General features: G+C 43.3%; 1 protein-coding gene across 1 annotated transcript in view; it reads left to right on the top strand.

Moving 5' to 3' along the window:
- The first annotated feature begins 3,086 nt into the window (after nt 1-3,086).
- The window catches only part of TAFA1 (TAFA chemokine like family member 1), a 458,533-nt gene continuing 434,858 nt past the window's right edge, over nt 3,087-26,761 (top strand). The window contains exon 1 of the mRNA XM_054978426.1: nt 3,087-3,204. Coding sequence (XP_054834401.1) covers nt 3,087-3,204 — 118 coding nt within the window. The remainder of the gene's footprint in view (nt 3,205-26,761) is intronic.

The following is a 26,761-nucleotide window of genomic DNA, read 5'->3' as shown; positions in this document are numbered from 1 at the left end:
GACAGCTTTGGGACCCTCGTGGCGCACAAACATCCCCCAAATCCACACGGGCACGCTCCCTTCCTCCCCAACGAACGCGGTTCTCGCTCCCCCCGCCCTTGCTAGAAAAGTTCGCTTCCCACTCTCGGCTCCTGCCGCCTGCCAAGCGCTTCCCCCGCCCTTCTCTTTCTGTAGTGCGGGGAAGGAGATGCGGGGAAGGGGACGCAGCCTTTGCCTGACTCGCACCACACACCCCGCGACTTGCTGTGATCTCAAAGCAGCCGCCGTGGGGGGAGAAAACCTGGGCAGGTGCGGGGGCACCCAGCCCGCGCCGATTGCGGGGGAATGTCACTTTAAGGCAGGATGCGATACTCCGAGCCGGATGGAGTGAAAGAGACGAGCGGTACTTAACGGCACCGTTCGAGCCGGGCTGTGCTTTTCCCCGTCTGCGTGGACTCCGCGCCGCTCAGCCCGTCGCGGGCCTCCTCGCTTAAGCGCCAAGGAGCTCGAGATCGCTTCCAAGGGCTCCGTGATGATTTAAAGGGGGCGATGACCGGGCTTTCACCCCTCCAGCTTGGGCTACTTTTCTGCTAGACGGAGAGGGCGGATGTCTCCCTTACTCTTGGAATAGGATCGTCAAGCGGAGAGGGGGAGACGAAATCTCTCTCTCTCTCTCTTTGCCCCCCTTCCCACCTTCAATAAAAGAAAGCCAGATAAAGACGATTGCCGGCGGAGCTGCTTCCCCTTAATCTCCTTTTGTGGTGCAGATGGATTTGGCAAAGTGTTAAAATCTTTCCAATGAACGCTAATAGAGCCCTCTGCTTTGGGTTGGATTACTCAGGTAAGGCGATTCTCGGAGATGCAGAAGGCAGCCTCGGAACTGGAGGGGAAACGGGCTTATTCTTTTGATCCAGATCGTCTTTTTCTACAGGGGAAGGGGAAGAGGACCCGGCTTCGCAGGAACGGTCCAGGCAGACCCAAGGAACGAACCCCGGGGAGAAAAGCCAGCCCGGAGGGTGGGGGCTAGCCCAAAGTTAATGCAAGCCCGACTGTTTGGAGATGGATGTGGGGGGACGGGAAGCGGAGCGGGCGGGTTTGAAAGTGGAGGCTAATAATATAATACCCGTGCCTGGGTGGGAAGATGCTGCCAGAGGGCGGCACGGGAGGCGGTGGGAAGTTTCGGCTTCTCCCTGGCTGGCGTTGGGGGAAAGTTCAGGTGAAAAGGGGGCACTTCCCGCCCGGCTCCAAATGTCAGGCGTCCCCTTTTGCTTTTAACCTTCTCAGTGCAAAGATGCCAGAAATAGAAGGGGGGGGGATGGCTGCACCTGGGGCGAGGCGCTCGGGAAAAGGAGCGTTTCGCGGCTGCCGCTTTGGCGCGGAGGTCTGGGCGAGCGAGAGGTAGACCGTTGCAAAAGTCAACCGCAGGGAGGGAAACTATTTATATCCCCGAAGTACAGCCGGGAATGGAAATCGCCTCCCGAGGCTGAGAATTACGCTCGGCTCTTTTGCGCTTAATTACGGCTCTCGCTTTCGAGTCGGAAAGTTGTTGGATGCGTTCCGCTTCTTAACAGAGACAAAGATCCGGCCTGGAATCGTGTTGTCGGGCCCCCGGTGTGCTTGTCTGTGCTTGACGCTATTGATCTGACAAGGGTGATTTCTCCATTTACAAGCCTTGACAAGGAGTCGGAGCCGGCCCACCCCCCAAATGACAGGGAGAGAGAGAGGGGGGGGAGTGTGTGTGGAAGGAAAGAGATTTATTCCAGCTTTCCTCCCGTCCTCTGGGGTTCAGCTGATTGGGTTTTTAGAGAGAAAATGCCATCTTGTCATTGGCTGACTAAGAAGTGTGCCTGAAGTTTGATTAATTTGGCAGTGTGAAATGCAGCAGAAGGCATTAGTAAAAGGACTGGATGGTGGGTGAGGGCGCCAGCCTTTGGAAATTTGGCAACCCTGGCAGGGCTTTGGGGAGAGACGGTTAAACTTGTGAAGTCTCAGGGAGGGGGGCGATATATGAAGCAATCTGAGCTGCACTAAATACAAGGAAATGGAAGTGCACCCCTCTGGAGGGGTCTGGAGCAGTGATGGAAATCAAACCTGGCAAAGAGAGAGCTCTTTGCTTTTTGCACAAAGGATCCCTTTCCATTTGCCTTCACTAAAGATCACTCTCCCCCACCCCTTAATACCTATGAAATGCAATCTTACAAGTGTTCCTTGAACAAAGAAAAGGAAGCTGTTTATTAAAAAAAAATCCAGGGAGTTACAGGAACTCAGTTCTGAGAAACAATTTCTTCGCTTAGCAGACAACGCTGTGATTAAAAATTAATGGCCTTTGAAGTTAAAAACAATGCAGTCCCTACCGAGACGGCGGTAGTCTTTCTGGATTCTTGGGAAGGGAGGGTGGGCTTTAAAAATGGATCTTGACACTTAAGGGCAAGTTACAGTTTTACAACAGTGCTTTGGGAACTTCTGCTGTGAGCCATTTATCTAAGTCTGCACACTTCACAGCTCCTTATTGTACTGGGCAGCAGAAGGCTATCAAATTAGAATGGCCTGGGAGACCCCCCTCCCCCTCCATGCCCTGTATTGATGCAAGGATTTTTCCATTCCACAATCCAGCAAACATAGGGCAGGATGCAAAAGATTTGCCAAACCTCAGGAAACCATATCTATATGATGCGTAACAAACGGAAGGAAACACAGCTATGCCTTCCAAACTACAGTGAAAGTAATAACAGAATGGAACCTGGATTTCTCGGTCAGGAACTCTTTGGGGCACTTTAAAGGCTAACTAATCTGATGAGCTTTGGAGGCTCAGACCTACCTCAGATGCATCTTGGCTTCTATTAACCCCGAGCTTCTTTTAGCCACAGTCTCATTTGAGCCCTTGAATTATTCAAAGTTAATCTGGGGAAGCAGCCATCATCCCTACGTACTTTTGGATGTGATCTTTTCTAGCCCTTGGGCACCTGCAACTCGAGGTAAGGGGTAGGTAGGAGGAGGGGAGAGCTCACCACAGGCTTGTTCCCAGGTGGTCCAGCAGTTGAAAGGAGGCAGAATGGGAGCTTGTGGGGTGCGGGTACTAATTTCTTGCTTCCTGTTTCCTTTAGAGAATGGCCATGGTCTCGGCAATGTCCTGGGTCCTGTACTTGTGGATAAGTGCCTGCGCTGTGTTGCTCTGTCAGGGGTCCTTTCATCATACTTTCCAGCAGCATCACCTGCACAGACCAGGTAGGGCCAATCACATGGTGAATGCTGTCTGATGCAGCCAATTTGGAAGTTTGCCTCCTTTGGAATAGAGGTGTATCGTTATACACAGACTTGTGTGTATGGGAGACATAGGAAGCTGCTTTATGTGTAAAGTTCTATGAGTTGTTTTCTGCTGTGACAATGTAATTAACTTGCTGTTTGCCAGCCTGGTGTTGAAATATGCTTCTCATTTAGGGGTGTTGTTGTTGTTTGTGTTTCCAGCTATCAGTTTTCTCAAATTATACAGGAGAACCACCCTGGGAAATCTATTTAGATTTTAGTTGCATCTTTCTCTTACTATCTTTTTGTGTTTGTACCAGTGCTTAAGAGAACAAGACTTCTTTCCCCCCGTGGAGAAGTCATAGGGTTAGGACCCCTTTTTATTTATTGTGCTCTTGCCAATTGAGGCACCAAGTTCCACAGGTGAAACATAAAAGATCTAATGCTTGCAAGTGGATATGCTGTGTTCTGGCATTAGGGGTGCTGAAGGGAAATTTGTAGATAGGCAGTATCTTTTGTTTTTCCTTAGTGTAATTTTGGAAGCAAAAAGGGGATCTACACTGCACACTTAAGAATATGACGCAGGTCCCTTTAAAAAAGTGAGCTGCCCGTGCTAGGAGCCCTCTTGTTCAAGTGTTATCTACCTTTTTTTTGTTTGTAGAATCATGTGAGTACAAACTATGGTGAGATTCTGCCTGTAATTTGTCAAAGATTATTGTTTGTGGCCATTGTGGGTGATAAGGTGAACAATATTTTCAATGATAAGTTTTATGCTATGATGCTCAATGGCTGAATGCACAAAAAGGATTTGTTGGAGTCGGTAATGGAATTTGATTGAAGTAAAATTGGGTCTAAGTCATTTCATTACATTGCCATTCCTCACATGGAAATCAACAATATAATATTTCATGACTAGCTTGGAACTTGCTTCATGGGTTTACTATCAAGGAAATGAACAACATCCTGGACACATGCCAGAGGGGTAAATGTATGAGAGTGCTGCAGCCAGAGCAACCGAGTCTTGTGGCACCTTAAAGATGTACATAATTTATTGCCGCACAAGTTCTATGAGAGCAAGCGCCCACTGTACCAGCTGCATGAAGCGTAATGTCCAGTTGGCAGACAGCATGAGTGCCCAGCACTACCAACAACTTATAACTTGCATTTACATTCTAGAGAAGGCTGCTGATGAAAGATGAAATCATGATCCCATGTGCTCAAGTCGATCAGAGCTTCAAAGGATATAGCACTCAACCTCAAGTTTTTATTGGATATAACAAGAATGATCAAAGGCCTCTTTTTTCTTTCTTTCTAGCTCTTTTCTAGACCAGAAAGGAATAGCTTAATAACCATCTGACTTTACATGTTACCTTGTTGGATGTTTTGACTTATCACAAAGTGAATAGTGGACCAAAAGGGTCTTGTAGAAATGATACACTGAGAACCTCCCATGGGTGGGCCATTGATAAATGCACAGGAGCACAGTTGTGCTTTTATTGTATCCTTACATGCCCTCGATACTAATGGAGGAAAATATCTTGGTGGATTGCAGTCTGTGCCCCATATTTTGAATCCCAAATTTTGATTTCTTGTGTATGTCTTCTTCCTTCAATAACTTGTTATTGTAATAGTCAGGAGGTAGAACAAGCAGTTTGGATGTCTTCCTTTGGGATTCATCTCTGGAAGTAGTAAACAATGCACCTATAGAAAGATTGGGACTAGAATTGCTATTGGCGATATGGTGGCAGCCAGTGATGGCACAATGAATAAACAAGCCACTAAATAAATAAATAGTCAAAAGGGAAATGTAATCTCATTTTTGCACAATCAGTTGAAACGAGTGACATGATGAGAAAAAATGAGGGATAGACATTCTGGTGCTTTGCAGCATTTGCCTAAGCTTGAAAAATCGCCTCCTTTATGAAGCTCGAAGAGTACGACATTGGGTGCATACAAAGTATTGGGGAAATGGGAAATATGACAAATCTTTCACAGGGCTGTGATGCAGACAGAGTGAAGGTTTTACAGCTGCCTCGTCACTTGCTTAGAAACAGCAGAGCTTCCCCTGTTGTGAGACTTTCACAGGCAGGCAGCCCGCACCCTACATGAGTAAGATTGATGGTGCTCTGGACCCAGGCAGCCAATTTTAGTCTCTCAAGAAATAATCCACTACATTGACAGATGAGTGGCATTTGATGGGGATGCTCACTGTGGATTCAGGTTGCTCCACATCTGGATGGGACAAGATATTGAAGGTCCTTTAGGAAGACACAGTTAGAGGTTTTAGAAGATTTTTGCTGTCATGATACGAAAACCATCCTGAGTTTGTGATCCAATTCGGGTTTGCAAGTAGGGGTTGAACATAAAAGACATAGAAATGTGTTAATGTCAGTGCCTTCAGTGATCGTCCCCAAGTGATTGCTATTTTTTATGTTTATATTATAAGGAATGCATCATTTACTTTGAGTTTATCACTTCATGTTAGCCAGTGTTTAAGATTTAAATGCAACATCAAAGGTAAAGAATAACTTTAAAAAGTAGAAGATGAACTGATTCATAATTTTAGTAAATTAATACCATTGTATTGGAAAACTTGTTCTTAAAAAAAAAGATTAAAAACTGTTGTAATTAACAGCCTACCTAACATAAATCCACTCTGACCGTTATGCTTTCCCACTTCCAACATTTAACAGTGGTCAATAATTGTAGGTGAGGTCCTTATTTTGTAAGAGACAGGGGGCTCAAAACTGCATGGAGCTACTATCGGTTAGGGTAGTTAAAGATGACAGGGTCTACTTTATCTTCTGCCTCCTTGACACGATAAGTGAAAGACCTTTTTTAAAAACCAATGCACAGTATTTAAAATACCACATGCTTTAATGGTTTTAATGTATTACCCTTGAATTTAATTTTAAAGAGAGCTGTGTGAAGAAAGTATTTCTCTAACTGGGTGGTTAGTGTGATGGTTTTGGAACTAAGGAGAAGGCAAAATGCTAAGACTTCAAGCTTTTTCATTAGATGTCTATATCTGCAGAGGAACCAGGGGACTAAGGTGCCACAAAATGCAGTACGGTCACTGCTCCCAGGATTGGTGCATGGGGATTTGCATTTCCCCACATCCTTTAATTCCAGCATGGGAGATGATATTGTTTTACCTCCTAGATCTCTAGTTCATTCCTGCCCCAGTTGATCCACATGCAGAAAACTTTTTCGACTTATAGATTCTAATTATGGATATGAATTAGAGAAATGAAGCAATTACCTGTTTGGATGTGTTTTTTCGAGACAGACAGACAGACAAACTGTGGTACCATTATTAGACATTGATTGTTTACTACGTACCTTTTCTACATTTGTAATGCAATTTTGCCATATACGATCTTTATTAATATATCTGGGAATTAATGTGGTACAGATCTGAAAAGGGCAACACGTTTTTGTCCTTGTGTTATTGGCCCGTTGTTATCCAGTTAGCTACGATGCTTTCCCTTGCTCACTTGCTTTTGCACCACTGTGCCATTTCAAAATCACATCAATAAGCAAGTGCTGCAAAAGATTAAGTAAGTAATAAAGGGCAATTTACAAAAGTGACCCAAAAGGCAAACCCCTTCCCAAGCATCCTGACAACAACCAATTACTCTAATGCCATCCAGTGTGTGCTGGCTTCGGGGAAATAAGATCATGACTATTGTTTCCATGCCCTGCTTGTGGGGTATTGGATGTGGACTAGCAGGCATGGTGTCTTCTGTTTTTTTGTAAACCAGCATTGATGATAAGCCCACAAAAGAAGACACTGTGGTCAAAAAAGATATCTATATTCAATGCCTGGGCCACAGGAAAAGATTCTTACTAGCCACAGCTAACCACAAATAGTTTATTTACAACCTTGGCATAAATAAGCCACAGGTCTCCAAAACTGATCCTGTCGATACTGAGAAGGAGTAGTAGGCGCTACAAATGTATTGCTATAAGGGGCACCCCCCAGGGGAGGGAGAGACCTACCATATATTTGAGTTTACATAGGGGGAGGGTGTTGAGTGTAGAATTTTTTTATGTTCCCTCCCCACTTCCTGTTGTTTAATAAAGTTTCATTTCCGTGATGTTCAACTAGATGAACCCCTGGTAAGATCCAGCAAGGCTCTTTTTATGTTGTAAAATGAAGTATTCAGAGATGGGATGGAAGATTTCAGTTTTTGAAGGAGGCTGAACAAACTTTCAGATAATAGTGTAGTTGTCTGAGCTTACTAATATTTGTCACAGTGAAATAAATTGTGGTGGGTGGTCGGTCATAGCTACTATCTGCAAATCTTCATGGTCTCTTATAGGGGAAACCAATCGAGAGTCTATAAGCTTGTATGTTATACTTTACTTGGGCTATTGGTATATGTGAGAGAAAAGATACTCTGGATATGCCAGATTGTGGGTGGGTTGGCTGGTTTTTCTTAGATGGGACTGGGGGAGGGTACATCTTCTGCTCTCTTTTCTGGCACTTCTCATATTTACTTTCACTGTTTGTAGAGAGGCTCCTTCTTCTTTCCTTTCTGTTGATTGTAGAGTTGTGGAAAAGTAGTTACAAACGAATGCATATTCCTAGTTATGACAAACACTAGTCTGGTGCTTATTACCCTTTAGGTAGCAGTTAGTGCCTAAACTCAATGGAAGGCAGCTGGAGTTTTGGCTCTACCCTTTCACCAGTCCCTTCATCAACACTACAATCTGTTCACCCTTCCATTGCCGTTAGCACAACTCAAATGCTGAAAAAAGTGGTATGAGATGACAGTCTGAGGGGTAAAGTAAGGAATATGAAAGAATGCAGAAAAGGGCAAGGAAGGAGGGGATTTAAATGGATGAAATGGGACAAAGAAAAGAAGAGAACATGAAAAGGTATAAGGAAGGAATGCGGGAGGGGTCAAGAAGGGGTACAGCAAATGGGTTCCAGGAAACACATTGGCAGGTGCCACGAGCACCACTCTCAAGATCCCTCATGTAAGCAATGCAGTCAGAATGACGTAATATCTTACAGTGCAGGTGTTGCCTTGCTGCTCGATGCGACTTTGTTTTTCCAGTTTCAAACTGCAATATGTGCAAACACTTGAAATGTCCACATGCACAGGGCCCCTCTTTTATAAAGAAAAATACTCTGAACAGTCATACTCAGGGCTTTTTTTTTTCAGCAGGAACATGGTGGAACGGAGTTCTGGAACCTCTTGAAAATGGTCACATGGCCGGTGTCCCTGCCCCCTGATCTCTAGACAGAGGTGAGTTTAGATTGCCCTACATGCCACTCAGCAGCGTGGAGGGCAATCTAAACTCCCCTCTGTCTGGAGATCAGGGGGCGGGGACACCGGCCATGTGACCATTTTCTCGGAGGGCAACCCACTGAGTTCCACCACCTCTTTTCCCAGAAAAAAGCCCTGGGAATACTCCATTTACCACAGACAGTGGTAAATGGTTGTAGAAGAGAATATCAATATCAGAAAGTATTTAGAAACTCCGTAGCTGGATTTATATTTATTTATGACAGTACATATTCAGCAAATTTTTTACTACATATGCAACTGAGAGTATGATTAAAAAAAAGTGTTTCAGCACCTTAAATACTAACACAGTTATTGTAGCATAAGCTTTCATGGGCTACAGCATACTTCATCATATACCAACCTGACTGAATGGGTTCTGGCTCACAAAAGATTATTCCACAATAAATATTCTAAGGTATCACTAGTCATTTTGTTTTGTTTGGGCTGCAAAAATGTAATGTTTTTAGCCCATGGAGTTCATTTGAAGGGATTCCAAGACAGGCAAATGTTCATAGAATATGAACCTTTAAGAGTGGATTGTAGTCACCTGGATAAACTAATGAAAGACCAGGTTAGAACTTGTTCTGCACAGTTATATGGCTAGGAGACACTGACCTGTGGTAAGTTACCATGACCTGTGAACATTGTAGATCAAGATGAGAACAGGGGAAAAATACTTCTATCTGTGATACCATTTCGTTTTATCAAAAGGTCTCAGCTTTTGTTACAGAAAAGAAAATGAGAATTGTTTGGTACAGACAGGTCTCTGGGATGGGTTGCAGTGTCAATAAACAAAGAGGTAGGAACTTCAGGAAACTTTGAAATAACAGCAAAGGAAGGGTACAGAAGGACCAGAGGCATGTAGTGTCCCCCTGTGGCAAAATGAACAGGCTCTGATTCACTGTAGTTGGGAGCTCCTGCAAAGAACACACAGTACATTGTAGCTATGTGTTTATTTACTGATTGACTTGATTTGATTTATACCCCACCCTCCCCACCAATGGGCTCAGGGCAGCTCACAACATCCATACAATACAATAAGTTAATAATAAAAACTATAAAATCAGTAGTAATCTTAAAACAGTCATTAAAATAGTCCAGGCACCTTATATGTAGGCTGCTTAGATAGGCAATCAGAAGTCTGCATATGGGCCATAACACATGGGCGTAACACATGGCCGAGGGCAGTTACAGAAAAAGTGGTGGTCTTAGGTGGGAGAGGACACCCACTGGTCCTCAGCGGAACTGTAAGAGGTCCCGCAGGGCCTGGCTCTCCAGCGGGAGAGTGTTCCACCAGGCCGAGGCCAGTGCAGAAAAAGCCCTGGCCCTGGCTGAGGCCAGACGGATAGCCTTCAGGCCGGGGACCACCAGGAGTTGTTTGTCTGCAGAGTGCAACACCTTGCAGGGGACATAATGGGAGAGGTGGTTGATAGCCTGGCTTCGATGTGGGCATGCATATAGTCAAGGAGAAAAAAATGGCTGCTCCTTTGTGTGGGAAAAACAGTTGTACACCAGTCCAAAGTGCCACTGTCAACATAGAAATCATTCCCAGGAAGATACATCTGTTTTCAGGGCCATAAAGTGTAGGTGCAGACAACTTAGACCATGTTGTATTTGACTGCTGTGAACAGATACTTTAAATAAAGATAAAACAGATGTGTATTTTCTATTTGAAGTGGTCACACATCCAGGTGTTGGCAAATAAAGATGTAATTAAATACATTGGGTTGGATCTAGCCAGCTTTTTGATCGATGCTTCCTAATTCCCTTTTTATCACAGTCCCCATCCCTCATGACTTTTGTTCATGCAGGTACCATGTGATCCCCAGTGTAGCATTTTTGGCAGTCAAAAGGAACCTTCATCCCTTTTCCAATTCCTTTTTCCCCAGGGAAAACCCCAGTTTTCTGATTCTTTCCCTTGGGAAATCTTGTATGTTACCTTTTGAGAATGTTTTGAGGATTATTTTTAAAATGTTCTTATGAATTATTAGAGTTGCCACTTGAACCCTAACCTCCTTCCCTCTGCTCTCTTGAAGTAAATGAGGGGGATGCTAGGCAACTCCTGAAGCAAAACAGCAAGTGACTTCTGATGGAAAGTTACCAACTGCCTGGAAGAAAGCTGCCTTGGCCTGCCCTTGAGCCTTTACCAGCTGCAATCTATAAATATGGTTGCCAGCACCCATGTGGGGTCTGGAGATCTCCAGGAATTACAACTGATATCCAGTCTACTGAGATCAGTTCCTCTAGAGAAAATGGTTGCCTTGGAGGATGGACTCTATGACATTATACCTTGCTGAGGTCCCTCCTCTCAAATCCTACCTTCTCCTGACTCCACCACCATCCCAAGTATCCAGGAATTTCTCAACCCAGAGTTGCCAACCCTATCAGCAAGTAAATCATTTCATAGCATGTAGATCAGCATTATTTCCCATTAATGTCTACAGACCCCATTGTTATTTAAAAGCACAGGGGGAGTGGTAAAAATCTTGCCAACCCTACTCCAATATTCCCCAAAATGATGAAAACATTGTGGTTGCTGAAAGGCTTTTCTAAATAAAGACAGATACAGGAAATGAAAATAAAAATGATGTCACTGCAGAGAGATACAAAGTGACAGAACAAGCTTGTAAAGCCACTATTAAAAAGCAAAGGCAAATCTACAAAGGAGTGACAGCTACCAAAGGATGTTTGAAATTAAAGCAAGGAACATGGAGGAAAAAGTGGGCCTAGTGTCCACTAAAATGGGTAAGCTGGAAGGACAAGCTGTTTAATTTATGTACTTCAGCTCCAAATGTAACAGCACGGCAACATTTCGCAGACCATGACCAGTATTGCACTTGAACATTTGTTTCTTGTTTTAAAATCTGATTTTTAAAACCTCTTATTGCCTGACTTGCTCTTGCTTTGCGTCTCATTAGCAATGTTGGGTGAATTGCCTAGTGGTTAACACACCTCCCACACATACACATTGAGCCTTGATATCTCCAAATACGAACTTGGAAGCCTATGTGAGTCAACTGAGACCTTTCCGCACTTGGAGCGGTTTATACAAGGCTGTCATAGTACTGCAGGAAAGCATGCTTTGATGGTTCAGCCTCAGGAAAATTGGGCATGCAGCCCTAGAGGTGAGAGACATGTTCTGTGTCCTGGTTATTTCGATTCTCACCTTTAATCATGTCCAAAATCCAAAGACCGATGTTATGCTAAAAAGGAGCACAGGCTGCATTTCCTCTTCAGACATGAACAAATGTTTCCTTCTATTGTTTTTGTCTTTTCTCCTCATGCAAGTTTGATGTTCATTTTCTTTAATGTTTTCCTTTCCGCTACGTCATGAAACTGAGATTGCTAAGAGCAAAGTTTTGTCTTGTACTGGGATTTCACATGTCTCACTGACTTCACGTGCTACAAACAGAATTGTTCTCTAGAGCTAAACTTCTTTAGGATTAAAATAGAGTTGGGGACTCCTTCCTAATACTCTTGAGGAAGGTAACTGCTTGGGCTGCAGTATGCAGTGGATCTCAATGTATTTCTCTTGGCCAGAGGGACCTCAGGTGAAGAAAAATAACTAAGGATAGAACACACATTCTGTGTGGCTCTTGTGGTGGGGCATCCTCCATCTGAAACGAAGCTCCAGTGGCTGCTTGTGCCTTCCCGAATGGACTGTCCACCTCAGATTCATAGAAAATTCTGTTCATGGTTTCCTAGAGTGCTATCTAAGCAGGGTTTACCCTCTTAAGTTCATCGACTTCAATGGAGTAAGGAAGATATAACTTTGTTTAAGATTTAACTTTTTTTTCTATCATACCTTCTGTAAAGGAGGAGAAGCTTTCATATTTCCACCATGTAGATTTCCAGCTGTCATCAATGCATTGTGCTTTAGAATCCCTATTTGGGGCCAAAAAACAAACCCCATTCTCTTAAAAGCATTCCCACGGAGATATCATAACAAGATGTGCTTGGGCTGAAGACAACATGAACCAGGAAATCTTCAGCCTTGGCATTATACCATGCTGAGATCCCTTCTTTCCCAAACTCATCCTCCACAGACTCCTCCCCCATATCTCCAGGAATTTTCTAACCTGGAGTTGGCAGCCCTAGAAAGGTTAGGCTGAGAGTGGGTGACTATTCTCACAAGCAGCACAAAGAAGTTTGGGGTCTTCTTCCCATCTGGGGAGAGGACAAAATACAGCAGCCATTCTGAAGCCATCTCTTTGACAAATAGGCTTTTTTCAATATATCTCTAAGAAAATATCTGCCCAGGGTCAAATGAAGACTGCTATGGAGTGTTGAACCAAGCCCAATGTGCTGCATTTGGAGTACCGTTAATGGCATATACAAACCCAAAAGTTGTAAAAAGCTTTGCGGAGTCCATGACAACACTGTGTGGTTTTCCAGGGTTTGTCAGGGGAGAGGGGAACATGTAGGGGATGGGGGAGTAGTGATATACTATGACACAACAGCACTCATTGATTCAAATTCAGGGGAAAATATGGAGGTAATCTAACTAAGAGGAAACATAAAACCTACAGATGGGAAAGTACAGGAGGTGGATGATATGTGGATTCTCTGTTGTAATTCTGCATGCTTCTGATGTCACAATAGCAGTGACTCATTTACAGGGAATTGCCCTACTGTGAGACCATCATTTTTTAACAAGGAACAAGTATTTTGTCCCATAAGATCCCAAGGGGAGTCCAGATGGATTGGATTAGTGGTCTGTTTAGTGTTGTGCTTCCCATTGTCTCTAGTGGCAAGCAGTTTTAGGTGGAAACGTGATCTACAGTACAGTTCTAAGCACAGTTACAACCTTTGAAGCTCATTGAAATAAACGGACTTATAAGTATCTAACTCTGTTTAGGATTGTGCATTAGAGATAAGAGCTGTGCTAAATCTTTTCCAGGATTTCCCTCAAACCTCCAAATTTAGATTTTTAAAGTCTCTTTTTAGTGTCATTATTCCCCTGACTTGCTCAGTTCCATTCCTCCCCAGAGTTTTCAATGGGCCTGGAGAAAAATATTCTGCCATTTAAGAGAGTCTTAATGTGTGGAATTGGACAGGTGAAGCTTTTCATGGTGTGAAGGTAAATAACACCACCTGGTTTAAAAACAGCCAATTAATCCTCTTTTAAAGGGACAGGACATCTTTCTCTAGGCCTATTCCCCCCCTCCCTTTCCCAGTTGTTATTGAAGCCACATAATGATGTCAGAGCCAGCCAGGGCAACTGAGAATAAAGGCAAGTGAGGGGCAGTGTAAATGAATAGCGAACATTTTTGCAAGGAAAATATGGCCCTCAAGGCAAGGTGTTTTTAGCGCTGTAAAAAAAACCCCATAAAATCAGCATAAGTAGCTTTTGCCAAGCTCTCTACAGATCCATGTTGAGGGCTAAAGAAGAAGAGGAAGAAACCAAAAACAAACAGCTCCATACTTTTTAATGAAAACTTACAGTGCTCACATTAATGGAATTAAATACTAAATATATGTAGCAAGTATAAAGTCTATGTAAATGTATACCTTTGCGTAGAGTGTATTAATTATGTGGCCCTGCAACATTAGTTTATATTCGATTGTGACATCAACAGTTTTGCCAAAAGAAACTAGAGTTAACTATATTTAATTAATCTGATTAAAGCAAGTGCAAAATTTTCTTTGGTGCAGGACGTTGCAGTGATTGATTATTGGTTATTGAGACGATAAGAATATCCTGCATTCTAAAGTGCTTCAGAGCAGAACCACAAGTGACAAAAGGCACAGATTGGACACTTGTCTGTTTCCCTCAAGTTTTGATGGGAAATGTAGGCATCCTGGTCTCGCAGCTTCGCTCTCTGACTGCTGTCCAATGGACTTTTCAACTGTCACTTGTCCAACATTCCGCCAAGCTGCCTACATTTCCCATCAAAACTTGAGGGAAGCAGACAAGTGTCCAATCTGTGCCTTTTGTCACTTGTGGTTCTGCTCTCAGTCTAACCCAGCAGTGGTCATCTGCTTCTTTCTCAGACTCGGGCTCCATCACAAATCCTCCCTTCCCCCTCCTTTCAAATTTCTCTAAGAAAGGGTAGCTTTCTTAGTAACTCCACTAAGTTTATCCTCCTCACTTTTCACTGCGCTTGGCAACAGAACTAGTAGTCTCCCAGCAAACTGTTATTCGATGAGCTAACTCCAGAACTGGCAGAAGCCACCAAGCACCCCTCCTCCCCAAGATTTCCTCTGGGCCTGCTGACCCCACCATGTGTAGATCTAACCCATGTTCGGTATGAAAAAAACCTCATAACTTACCAAGCATCATAGGCCTCCAGGGTGACCAAAGATCCCAGAATTATGTGTCCCAGTCCCCCTCTCAATGTGGCCCTGGCTACCCCTGGAGATCAGTGTTAAAATAACACTTTCCAGACTCTATTCTGTTTTTACTGGCACATGTTATCAAAATTCCAGCTCTGTATGGCTCATGGCAGTATCCTAACAATGTTGCTAAAAATGGTGTCAAGTGTGGATGGTGCCACTTCTGAAACAGGCATGGAGTCTTGTTCTTTTCACTTCATTCTAAGTTTTGTTTTGGATTTTTTTTTTTTTTTTTAGCTTTTGGCTTTATGGCTTCAATAGATGTCTCATGTATCTTGAGTATAAACTGGAGGGGAAAATATCTTTAGGCCCTCCTTTGAAGTTAGAATGGATTAAATGAGATCAGCATCTTTCCCCTCTGCCCCCTTTTTTTTTGACGTCTTGTTATTTGGGAGGAGAGACCATGCCACGGATTGAAAAGTGAGAGCTAGTAATCTTTCTCATTGATTGACCACAGAGTGACTTTGGGAGGGGGGGGGTTCTAAATTTCCTGTTAAAAATTAACTAATGGAAATAGTTTTATAAGCTGTGTCTTTTAGTTACTGTCCTGCCCATTGAATGGCATGGAATAAAGTGAAATTTTCTATCTCACCAGGCAAAGAACTTTTAATCAGCATTTTAAAAAATCTTGCCACTGTGGTGCAATGGTTAGAGTGTTGGAACACAATCTGGAAGACCCAGGTTTAAATACTCCAAGTTGCCATGAAGTTAGCTGGATGGGATTCCTAAGCCCATGTCCCTGCAAGTACGCAACCTGAGGCTCAGGATATTGCCACTTCTGTGGGATGGTATGATGGTCAGAATGTCTGACTAGGATCTGAGAGACCAAAGTTCAAATCCTCATTCTGTCAGGAAATATGTTGGGCAAACTAGGTTGGTTGTGAGGATAAACTGAGGAAGGGAGAGATGCCTTGAGCACCTTGGAGGAAATGCAGGATATCAGTGTATCCAACAGAGAGATGAAAACTGTGAAGTGGCTGGCCGCTGGACAAGTCATTAATGGCAGAGGGAGTGTATGTGTGAGTGAGAGAAAGAGAGAGAGTTACATGTCAACTCTAACTTGGAGAATTTTAGAGATTTGGGGGCAATGCCTGTGGAGGGGGTAGTGTGGGGAGGGATTTCACCTAGGACCTATGGTATACCATAGAGTCTGTCCTCTGAAGCTGCCATTTTCTCCAGGGGAATTTATCTCCATATTTTGGAGAACAGTTATAATTCCAGGAGAACTCCAGGCCCCACCTGGGAGATGTTCTTCCCTGGTCCAAAAGAGAATATTTATCCCTGCTTTCTTTTAACTGAGTACAGGCAGGAAGGAAATGTTTTAAATAAATTAATTAAAATAATGTGAAAGCAGGGCCTCTCCAATGAGGCTGTTCTGGGGTAGGTTTGTAGGATGTTGAATTTTGCTAATCTATCCTGTTGATAGTTCAGAGCTTGTGGAGTTGTTTGCTTACAATCTAGATGTTCAATTTATAGGTTCAGCTGTTGGCCTAAGCGGACAGGCAGTGGTCTCCTGCCTGGTCTTGTTTGAGAGTAAAAGGTGGTTCCCCAGAACAAAATGGGCCCTGAGAATTTTGTATTCCTGCACTATTGCAGGCTCTGCTCTGTGTCTTTTCTTAGATTCTTAGCTGGGAAGTAGAAATTGGTTCATTGTTGAAAATAGAGGAAAAGATGCACTATTTGAGTCTTTCTTTCTTCTCATATATTTCAGTCATGCCATGAAGCAGTGTAAAAGAAATGGTGGGAGATTTATCCCTTGTGAGCGAAACATCTTGTGCAGCAATGCATACATAGATGTGCCAGCAGGCTTGTCCTTCCCAAAAGACAAATAGGCAGTGTTAAAGCAGTTGGAGTGTTATAATGTGCCTTTGTGTTCAAAAAGTGCTTGCAGCTTCAGTACAGATTGGGAATACCTCACTGATAAAGGGACAATTGTGGTTAGTCTAGCGCTGTCTTTCCTTGCTTTCCTCTACAAATTCAGAATCCCCGGCCCTTGAGAATCCCATTCCATTCAGGTTACGCCTCAATGCCTCTTCCTCTGTGTCTCTTAGAGCCAAACTACAAGTGACATCTTACACAAGTTGGACACTAGTCGGCTTCCCTCAAGTTTTGATGGGAAATGTAGGTGCCCTGGTTTTACAGCTTGGCTCTCCATTACAGCTGCAAGACCAGGATGCCTACATTTCCCATCAAAACTTGAGGGAAGCCGACTAGTGTCCAACCTGTGTAAGATGTCACTTGTAGTTTGGCTCTTACTCTCAGTATTTTTGACTGCTTCTTCGGGCTTCATCCACTAGCCTTGGGAACAATCTCAGATCTGTGTTGCATTCAACAAAGCTTAACCCGGGAGAGGGGTTGTGGCTCAGTAGTAGAACACATGCTTGCATATGCATGAAGCCTCTGGTTCAATCTTGCACATCCCCTGTTAAAAAGGATCTCAGGGAGGAGTTTCTAGGAAAGACCAGGGCTCATTTTGAGAGGGAACATGCAGGAACGCAATTCCGGTAGTTCTCCAAAGAGGCCACGTATCAGGTGGCCCCGTCCACCTGATTTTGGCCCCATTTTGGCCCCATTTCGGCCTGGATTTGGCCCCAAATTTCCAGGATCGGGCCTAAAACAGCCAGGATTGGTCCCAAAACGGCCAGGATTGGGCCTCTGACAGGTGGTGGATCACTCTCCCGCTCAGCAGCGGCCCAATGCTGACCATTTTGGGCCCCTTTTTGGCCATTTTCAGCCCCTTTTTGCCATTTTGGGCCCAATTTCAACCCTGAATGACCAGGGTTGGGTCCAAAACAGCCGGGATAGGTGATGTCAGGGTGTGTGGCATATGCAAATCAGTTATGCTAATGACACAGTTCTGGTGATGTCAAGGGGTGTGGCACATGCTAATGAGTTGTGCTAAAGAGTTATGCTAATGAGTTCCTGCAGCTCTTTTTCTACGAAATGACCCCTGGGAAAGACTGTTCTTTGCCTGACCCTGTAGATAGCAGGTATAAGTCAGAGTAAACAGCAGTGAGGTGGGTGGACCAAGAGACTGACTCGGTGTAAGGCAGTTTTTAGTAGCGTATTTTTAAGTCATACAGTTTTATCCTACCATCCCTCCAAAGAACTCAGAGCTATGTATGCCTGTCATTTCATTTTATCCTCAGTACAGCCCTCTGAGAGGTTAGGCTGAGAGAAATGACTAGTCTGAGGTCATCCAGCAAGCTCCATGGCAGAGTGGGGATTTGAACATGAGTGATTCCCAGATACTAGTCTGACGCTTTAACCACTAGACCTCTGACTTCATATGTTTAGTCTCATAATGTCTGCTCAAGTCTGACAAAGTGCAGACAATGGCTTTTCACAGGGGTAGCATCTCCGCACCTTTTTATTTTGTTGGTTTTGCATCTGGCCTGAACTCAAACATTTTCTTAGCACTTTGTGGTGTTTTAGCTGGCCTACAGACTTTTCTAAAGGCCCATGTCTTAGATCTTTTCCACATAGGGCTTTTTCATCAGTTCTGGCCCCATACCACACCAGTGTCTCTCCAGAGTTCTGCATGCATGGTCAAAATACCCCAATTCAGTCTCCAAATTGCTTCCCTGGCTGCATCTGCCACAGAATTGATTTTTCCTCAGCTTTTCTGTGGCTTTTCTCCCTGCATAAATATCCAGATATTGTTTTTCCAGTGAGTGGCTTTTGTGAAGTGTAGAATGCTTTCTTTGGTGCTAGATCTGGCCCTGGCCCTGCCATTCATCCTCTCCTTTATCCCCCTGCATCCTGATTGGTTGAACAGTAACCAATCCAGTTTTTTTCCTGAAAAAATTTAAACAGCAATCTTGCAATGTTTGTGCCTTAAAAACCAATGAACAAAACCTCCTTGCAACTACTGGGGGAAAAAAAACCCTGCCACAATATGGCTAACATAAAACCTCTACAGAGAGCCCTGAATCCCATTTGATATTTTAAAGTTTCCCTTTGTGCCTTCTGTACTTTTTAATCCACTCTTCTTTGACATTAAAAAAACTCATTAAAACAACAACATTACAACCTTGGTGCCTTAAAAAGAAAAAAAAAACCTTGCAAGTTTCCTCAGCCCATCAACTGATAAAACTGACATGCTGTCTTTCCCCAGAAAGCCTGCAGCAGAAATGGGGAATTTTTGTAGTAGAGGAAAAAATAGACACCACTTTGATTTGTCTCCCTCAAGTACGGAATCACAGAGTCCCAAAGCGGATCTGATCCTCATGGGTCAAATATCCACCAAACCTGGTCTAGATGGGCATGCAGAAAACACCTTACACAAATATAGTTTCACAGTATTATTTTATGTAAGTCTGTTGAACTGACAGCTTGTATATTCTGAGACTGCAAACATGTTCAAAATTGCAAAGAACAGCAGTGTCAGAAACCTGAGCCCATCACACTGTGTTTGAGTAGCATTTCATGGCATGTTATCACTCACTCAGTTTTTCATGAAAAGAGTCCTTGGTATGGCTTATGTCAATTGTAATCAAATATCATTTAAAATAATTACAAGCAAAAAACAAAACATTGAAATATTATTTCAACAGAGTTTTGGGGTCTGCAAGTTGTGATGTATATGTTTCCATGTTGTTTTATCCTGCCTGCAATGGGTTTTCAAAGTGACTTGGAGTACAATAGAATAATGCAATTCAAATTCTGAGAACAACAGTATAAGGGAAATTAGGCTCAGATGCTGCAATCTGATAGAAGTTGCCAATGAGTTTCGTAGGCTATGAAAAATACAAGGGCCATCTCACATAGCAAGCCATGTAGAAATACTTATGTACACTTTGAGAGTTATGGCTGTGTAAAGGGATCATTACTCATGTGGGATCATGTCAGCAGAGCATCTTCTTTACATGCAGAACTTTCACGTTTCGATCTTTGTACGGCGTATTGGTTAGAGTGTTCGGCTAAGATATGAGAGACTCCAGGGTGGAATATTTACTGTGCCGTGGAAGCTCACTGGGTGACCTTGTGCCAGTCACACACTCTCAGCTTAACCTACCTCATGGGGTTGCTATGAGGATAATATAGAGCAGAGGAGAGTGATGAAAGCTACTTTGGTTCCCCCAATGGGGAGAAATCTAGGTTTAAATGAAGGAAATAAATATAAAAACATCTCGTGAAATGGATCAGGTAAGAATTAATTTCAGAGAGCTCTTCCTAAAACACTGGAAAGCTGCTAGAAATTAAAGTAGACCACAGAGTCCTCAACAGAACAAGAGGTCTGACTCATTGTAAGGCACCTTCATGTGCTTATGTCTAAGAGCCAAGCTACAAGTGACGCCTTACACAGGTTGGACAATTGTCAGTAGAGATGGGCACAATCCACATTACGATTGAAAAAAACTCATGATAATGGCGATTGTGTGATCGTGACCTGGTGGATTATGATCGTCCAAGGCCAATGATCCAGCAATCGGGAGAGGCCTGGATTGTTGCGTTTGGGCTTGGATCGGGGATCCAGATACTCAGGCACCAGCAATCTATTCCCCTGGCAACAGAGCCGGGGGAAAGCCTGAGCTCTGTTTGCCCTCCTTCTGTCACACTGGAAACCCGAATGGAAGCCCAGCTTTCCTTGATCAGCAGGGCTTCCTTCCAACCATGGAGCAACAAAGCAGTTACACGTTGGGAGAAGACACCCAGGGGAGGGAGGGGGAAGGGAGTGTTCTGTAGCCATGGGCTCTCCAATCTCATCCCTGCAAACCCTGATAGGCAGCTCTGACGGCCAAACACAGACGAGTGGCCAGACCACCCGCCCCCTGAGGGGAGGTGGCTCGTTGCCATCTCCCCGGGCCCGGCGGCCACTGCCAGCACCCACCTTCCCACATAGCTGGGAATAGCAGCACGGCCCGCTTTGGCTTCCACAATCCATGATCCACAGCTCAGGAAGGGAGAAGATCGGTGTGGATCGTTATTTTGGGATCGTCGCCAGTGCCGATCCATGATTAGCTGGATCATTAATTTTTTTTGGATCGTGCCCATCTCTACTTGTCAGCTTACCTCAAGTTTTGATGGGAAACGTAGGCGTCCTGGTTTTACAGCTTGGCTCTCCATTACAGCTGCAAGACCAGGATGCCTACATTTCCCATCAAAACTTGAGGGAAGCTGACAAGTGTCCAACCTGTGTTAGGCGTCACTTGTATCTTGGCTCTAAGTAAAGTGGGAAGTAAATAGCCAATTTGATGAGAGCCAGTTTGGTGTAGTGGTTAAGAGCAGCAGGACTCTAATCTGGAGAACCGGGTTTGATTCATCACTCTTCCGCTTGAACACCGCTGGGTGACCTTGGGTCAGTCACACCTTCTTGGGACTCTCTCAGTCCCAGCCATCTCACAGGGTGATTGTTGTAAGAATAATAGTAACACACTTTGTGAACCGCTCTGAGTGGGTGTTAAGTTGTCCTGAAAGGCAGTATATAAATCAAATATTATTATTATTAAATAGAGTAATCTGGTCCTGGATTTATTTATGGATCGATATATATCGGTATCCTGACATTCCCACTAACCACTGTGTCACAGGGCAGCTTACTAAACAGTGCTAGAATTAAAACATAGTCGTAAATATTGAAACAGTGACTAGCCATCAAATATATATTACACCAAATACCACCAGCTGCAGAGAAAAACAAATCCATCTCCATAAAATGCCCCTTTAAATGAGAAGATTTTACAAAGGCTTCAAAAACTGATCAACTCCTAATCCATTTTAAAAGTCTGTTTTGGATGTATGGTGCTATAACCTAAACCCCTTTTCACTTATTATAATTGTAGCATTCAAATCACATATAAGGGGAGGCTGCACTACCCATAAGCCTCCTGATACATGTGGTCATCATTTGTGGAGATGTATGCAATGTATTTTCCAGCTTCCATATGTGTTGTCAGGAATCCAGTTTTGTTGAGCGTATGTGTTCACACATACCAGAGCTGTGTGGCCACATTCACACATCTACATGTATTGGGAAGATCACAGGTGGTGTGATTTCCTCTCATGTGCTTTTTGAGCATCAAAATTGTAACAATTGAACAAAGCTCTATTAAAAAATGTTTTCTATTGCAGCTTCAATTGCTTTAAAGGAGGGGCTTTGAGAGGATCTTGTTGGCAGAGTGCCTATGCAGCAGTCAGGAAACTGAACTGATTAAGAGTAACAAAATAGAACTAACAACTGGATATAAAAGTGAAGAAATAAAGCTAGCTGCCTTGCGACATGAGAGAATTCTAGAGAATTCTGAGAAGAGGAGATACTCTGAAAATTGCGTTCTGCAGACAGACAAGGGCCCTTTCCAAATGTTCTAAAAAGAGCGCCCCACTCACCGAATGCTGGTGGCTTTTTCATGGGATTTCTGATGTCTCCATTTGCAAAACAGATGCAGGCAGTTTTGCTTCCAATTTCGTGGCACTGTGAAAACTGCCTGCCTCCGTTTTGCAAATGGAGACCTCAGAAATCCTGCAAAAAAGCCGCCAGCGTTTGGTGAGTGGGGCGCTCTTTTTAGGATGTGTGGAAAAGGCTAGAGAGAAAACCATTTATTAGGCAGAAGGAACTCCCCACTACAGTGTTATCTAACTAGAGCTTGCTGCCCCCTGCAGGATCTCTTTCTTTTCTTTGTACACAAGATGTTGCTGCTATATGTCAACAGATCTCAGGTGGTACATAGAGTCATACCAGGAGATAAATTTCTTCTGGTATTGTGGTTCCCAAGTTGTGTAGCATTCAAAATTTTATTCCACCCATCACCCATATATGGGGGTTCTGTGGGTTCTATTTATCAAAATAATGCATCTACAATCCCTGTAGTAGAGCTCCCAAAAAGTATCCAATGCCACTATGCAGTTTCTTAAGAGTAACAACAAGAAAAACAATGATTCTCAGGACTCTGGTGATATGTTTGCTGGATTTGTCACTGAAACATACATTCTAAAATTCATGGCCTGATCAGATATGACGTAAACAAAATCTCTGACATGTAGAGTGTGATAAAGGCTCTGCAGAGGGCATCTCCATTTATTTATGAGGGAAAGAACTGGGTTCTCTGAGCCCCTGGAAAGGCTCCTTTTCAACCTGATATTCAGCAGCCGGGTAGTAAGAGGTCTGCCTTTGGAATCATTTCTGTCAAACAACCCTTTCTTCCTTTCTAAGTCTCTCTAGGCATATCACATGAGTAGTGCTGGTTTTAGAATGCTGTTTGTCTCCCTGGTGTGTTGGAAATTGCCTTCCCTTGGGTTAAAAGCCATCACTTTCTTTGAGAAGTCATCCAAACATATATTGTTCCTGTTAACGCTGATAACATTTCCTACCTCTTTCTCTTTCATTTAATTTCCTTTTTTTTTAAAAGTCCCTTTTGTTCTTTCTTGCTTCCCACCTCCTCCATTTTTACTTCTGTTTGCAGGCAGAGATATCAGTTTTAGATCAAAGGAAACCCTTGTCATGGATTATGGCATTTGTCTTGACGGCACCCGGAGACAAAAATTATGTGAGGAACTGGGTGCTGATTTGGAAGTTTTGTTTTGTTTTTTTAAATACTGCCTTTGCTGTGTGGTGGGAAATCAGCTCAGTAAGAATTAGAAGCATTCCTGAAAAAAAAGTGAATGAACAAGAAAAATCCATCCCATCCATTCATATATATTATGTTGCATTAACATTTGTATTTATTGATTGATTGGTTAACTTCATTTGTACCCTGCCTTTCTTCCAAGCAGGGACCCAGTGTTGCTTACATCCTCCTCCTCTCCTCCACTTTATCCTCACAAAAACCCTGTGAGGTAGGTTAGGCTGAGAGTGTGTGACTGGTCGCCCAAGGTCACCCAGCAAGTTTCCATGGCAAAGCGGGGATTCAAATCCATGTCTCCCAGGTCCTAGCCTGACACTCCAATCATTCACTACACCACATGAAGAGTGATTTCTGTGGGGGAGGAGGAATGATGTTTGTGTTGGCAACTGGCCCCTTCCTGCCACTGGAATTCTGTAGACTTGAACATATAATACTGGAATTTAAAAGGGGTGATATGTTATGGATCAGGGCCATAGTACTAGGGAAAGCAAGAAATTAGCTATTTCCCCAAAACATCTTTTCTCTGTCTGCACTCCCCTGCCATTCCCCCTCCTGAGCTGTTTTTACCTCTGAAAGATGGAAGAAAGACAGATACAATAGATATCTTTGTCTACCAGCATTTCAACCAGCCCAAGCACCATTTATGCACAGGGAGGTGCAGAGAGGATAATTATTCTCCATCCTTCGTCAGTACTTTGGACCCAGTCTATTTCTCACCACACTCCAGCTGTTTTGAAGGCCCAAATGGTACATCTGGAGTTTCGGATAAGAGCTCCAGCTTGATGTTTGGCCCTTAGAAATAAATATGGAATAAATACGGAAGGGTATCAGTACCTGTTGAAAGACACCTGTAATAACTTTCACTCCACCAGTGCTTCTATATGGGCATGTCTCAGTTTGTGGTATTATTGCCATTCTCCTCAATTAGCTATGGAATCCCGCAAAAACGGCTCTTAATGATAAATGCACCACCTCATTGAACACGTGATGGATCTTTTCTCTCTCATCTGAAAAGCCTGCTGCTACATAGTATCAGAGGACCCACTGGGAGAACTGATTTCTGTGGTACAATTGAACCGAAATTCTACAGTGTAACTAAATGGAGGCAAATTGAATACAATCGCTTGAATAAAAGGCTTATCTTTTAAAATAGTTTTATAGTTGCTCCAAGCCTGAGAGAAGCTTTAGGAGACTCAGTTTATTCACTTTTCATGCTTTGGCTGAGTTTTTAATGCTTGAGTTTAGTTGGTTAATTTTTAGTAATATTTATGATGGGTTTATGTTTTTACCATGTTATCATTTTATCATGCACAATCTTTTAGCACAAAGTACATCCCATTGATGCAAGAGGCTCAATGAATGGTGGGACATGCTACTATTAGCTGAGCAGAGTACTATTGTATAGCCTAATAATCCTGATTAGGGTTGAGATCCAGTGTCAAAAACTATCTGGTTGAGTTTATACATATCCCATTTTGATCTCCCCCTCCCTCGGCTGGAAGGAATGAAGCTATGCATCTTTACATTTGTACCAGTTTGTTTTTCTCATAGCTATTTTTCTCATTAAAATTAACACATAGTTTTATTCTTGTGTCTATTATTTGTAAATGGTACCAAAGTTTCTCTTTTTGCCCTCCACGCATCTGACGAAGAGAACTGTGATTCTCGAAAGCTTATGCTACAATAAAATTGGTTAGTCTTAAAGGTGCTACTGGACTATTTTTGATTTAGATCCTAGACTGAAATTCTAAAAACTACACCACACTGACTTTCCTTCCTAGAGTGCCTAAACAGGTGAGTAGTATATGGTTATTAAGCACCTTTTGAGGCAGCAGTTCCTTTCAAGAGATTTTAAGAGACCTGTATTTATTGCACAGTCTGGGCCTTCTAAAACAACCACAGTATGCTAAGGTTGGATTAATGGCCTGGTTCATCCTGTATAGTCTGACAAGCTTTTACCAGAAGGAAGTATAAGAGAAGCCACAGGCATGTGATCTATTCCCCATCAGTTCCCAAAACCTGGTTTCTTCCACTCTTTTTTACATCCATATTTATAAAAAGTGCACTTAGAGTATAAAGCTGGTGAACTTTGCCTTTGAATTCAGTAGGAGGTCAAAGTTCAGGTTGAAGTGTTTGGACTCCAAAGACACCCTTGTAACTCATTTTCTGGAGTGATTGACATCCCAGTTCTGAACTGGTTATTTCAAAAAAGCTCAACTGCCATCAGAAATAATTTTTTAAAAAAGATTCAAACACAGAGAATATCAAGCAGCTCCTATTGTATATCCTCCATCCAAATTTCTGCAAGGTGTCGGCACCTTTTGATAAATGAAAGCTGAACCCGATTTGAGAGTTCTGACTGTATACAAAAGCAATTATCCTTCCGTCATTATTGTATTAACCTTTGCAATTATCTGGTTGTGCAAGAATAAGAATGTTGCTTTTTATTTTGCAGCTTCTCCTACACTTTGATCCCGCTGGGAGATTATAACATTATTGTTAAGACTAGCTTTATTACTATCCACTGAAGTAGGTTTTCTTGTGCAGGGGCAATTCAGTGCCCCATCTTCACTACAGGATGAGAAAAGATAGCTGACAAAAGAACATCCCTGGGAACAGGGAGTATTTTTTAAAGCTGTTGAATCCTGGAGGAAAATTGACTAAGAGATGGTGAATGGATAAGTGCAAGAATGTACCCCATCAGATGTACTCCAGCAGAGCTAGGTACGGTGGCCTCCCAAGTACATATTTCTTGCTACAAAGGCAAAAGCAAGCTGTTTTTTCAGGCACCCTATCAGCCCACAAAATGGTAGGCAATCTTTGGCTTGGTGAGGTACAAGTTGCAAAGGTATAAATTGAGCCATTCTTGTGGTTACATTGGAACACTTCAATGCCAAAGATAAAATGAAAGCTCCAAGTACAGGCAGGGCTGGAACTTGCCTTCAAACCTGAACAGGTAGAGATGTCAGAAAACTTGAACACTGGCAAATGGCCTGTGGCCTTGATCCTTACCACCAGCTCCACCATACTCTTCCCACTACAGAATTCCTCTTCTTCTCTGCCTTGAGGGGAACAAATGTTCAGTCCTTGCACCGACGGAGTGCTGGAGCCAGGCTCAGCCAGTGTGGTATAATAGTTAGAGTGATGGAGTGGGATGAGGGAGGCTCAGAGCCAGATCCTTGATTGGGCCAATTGCTTGCTTGGCTGTCCTTGGACTAATCACTCTTTGTCAGTAGGGTTGCCAGGTCCCTCTCCTCTCCAGGAGGGAGGAGGGGGAACCTGGCATTTACCTTGTGCCGGCAGTGTGTCTCCTGGGCTGAATTGGCCCCGTGTGGAGCA

The sequence above is a fragment of the Eublepharis macularius genome, chromosome 4, assembly GCF_028583425.1.
Source record: "Eublepharis macularius isolate TG4126 chromosome 4, MPM_Emac_v1.0, whole genome shotgun sequence".
Classification (NCBI taxonomy): Eukaryota; Metazoa; Chordata; class Lepidosauria; order Squamata; family Eublepharidae; genus Eublepharis; species Eublepharis macularius.
This window is presented reverse-complemented; position numbering and strand designations above follow the sequence as displayed.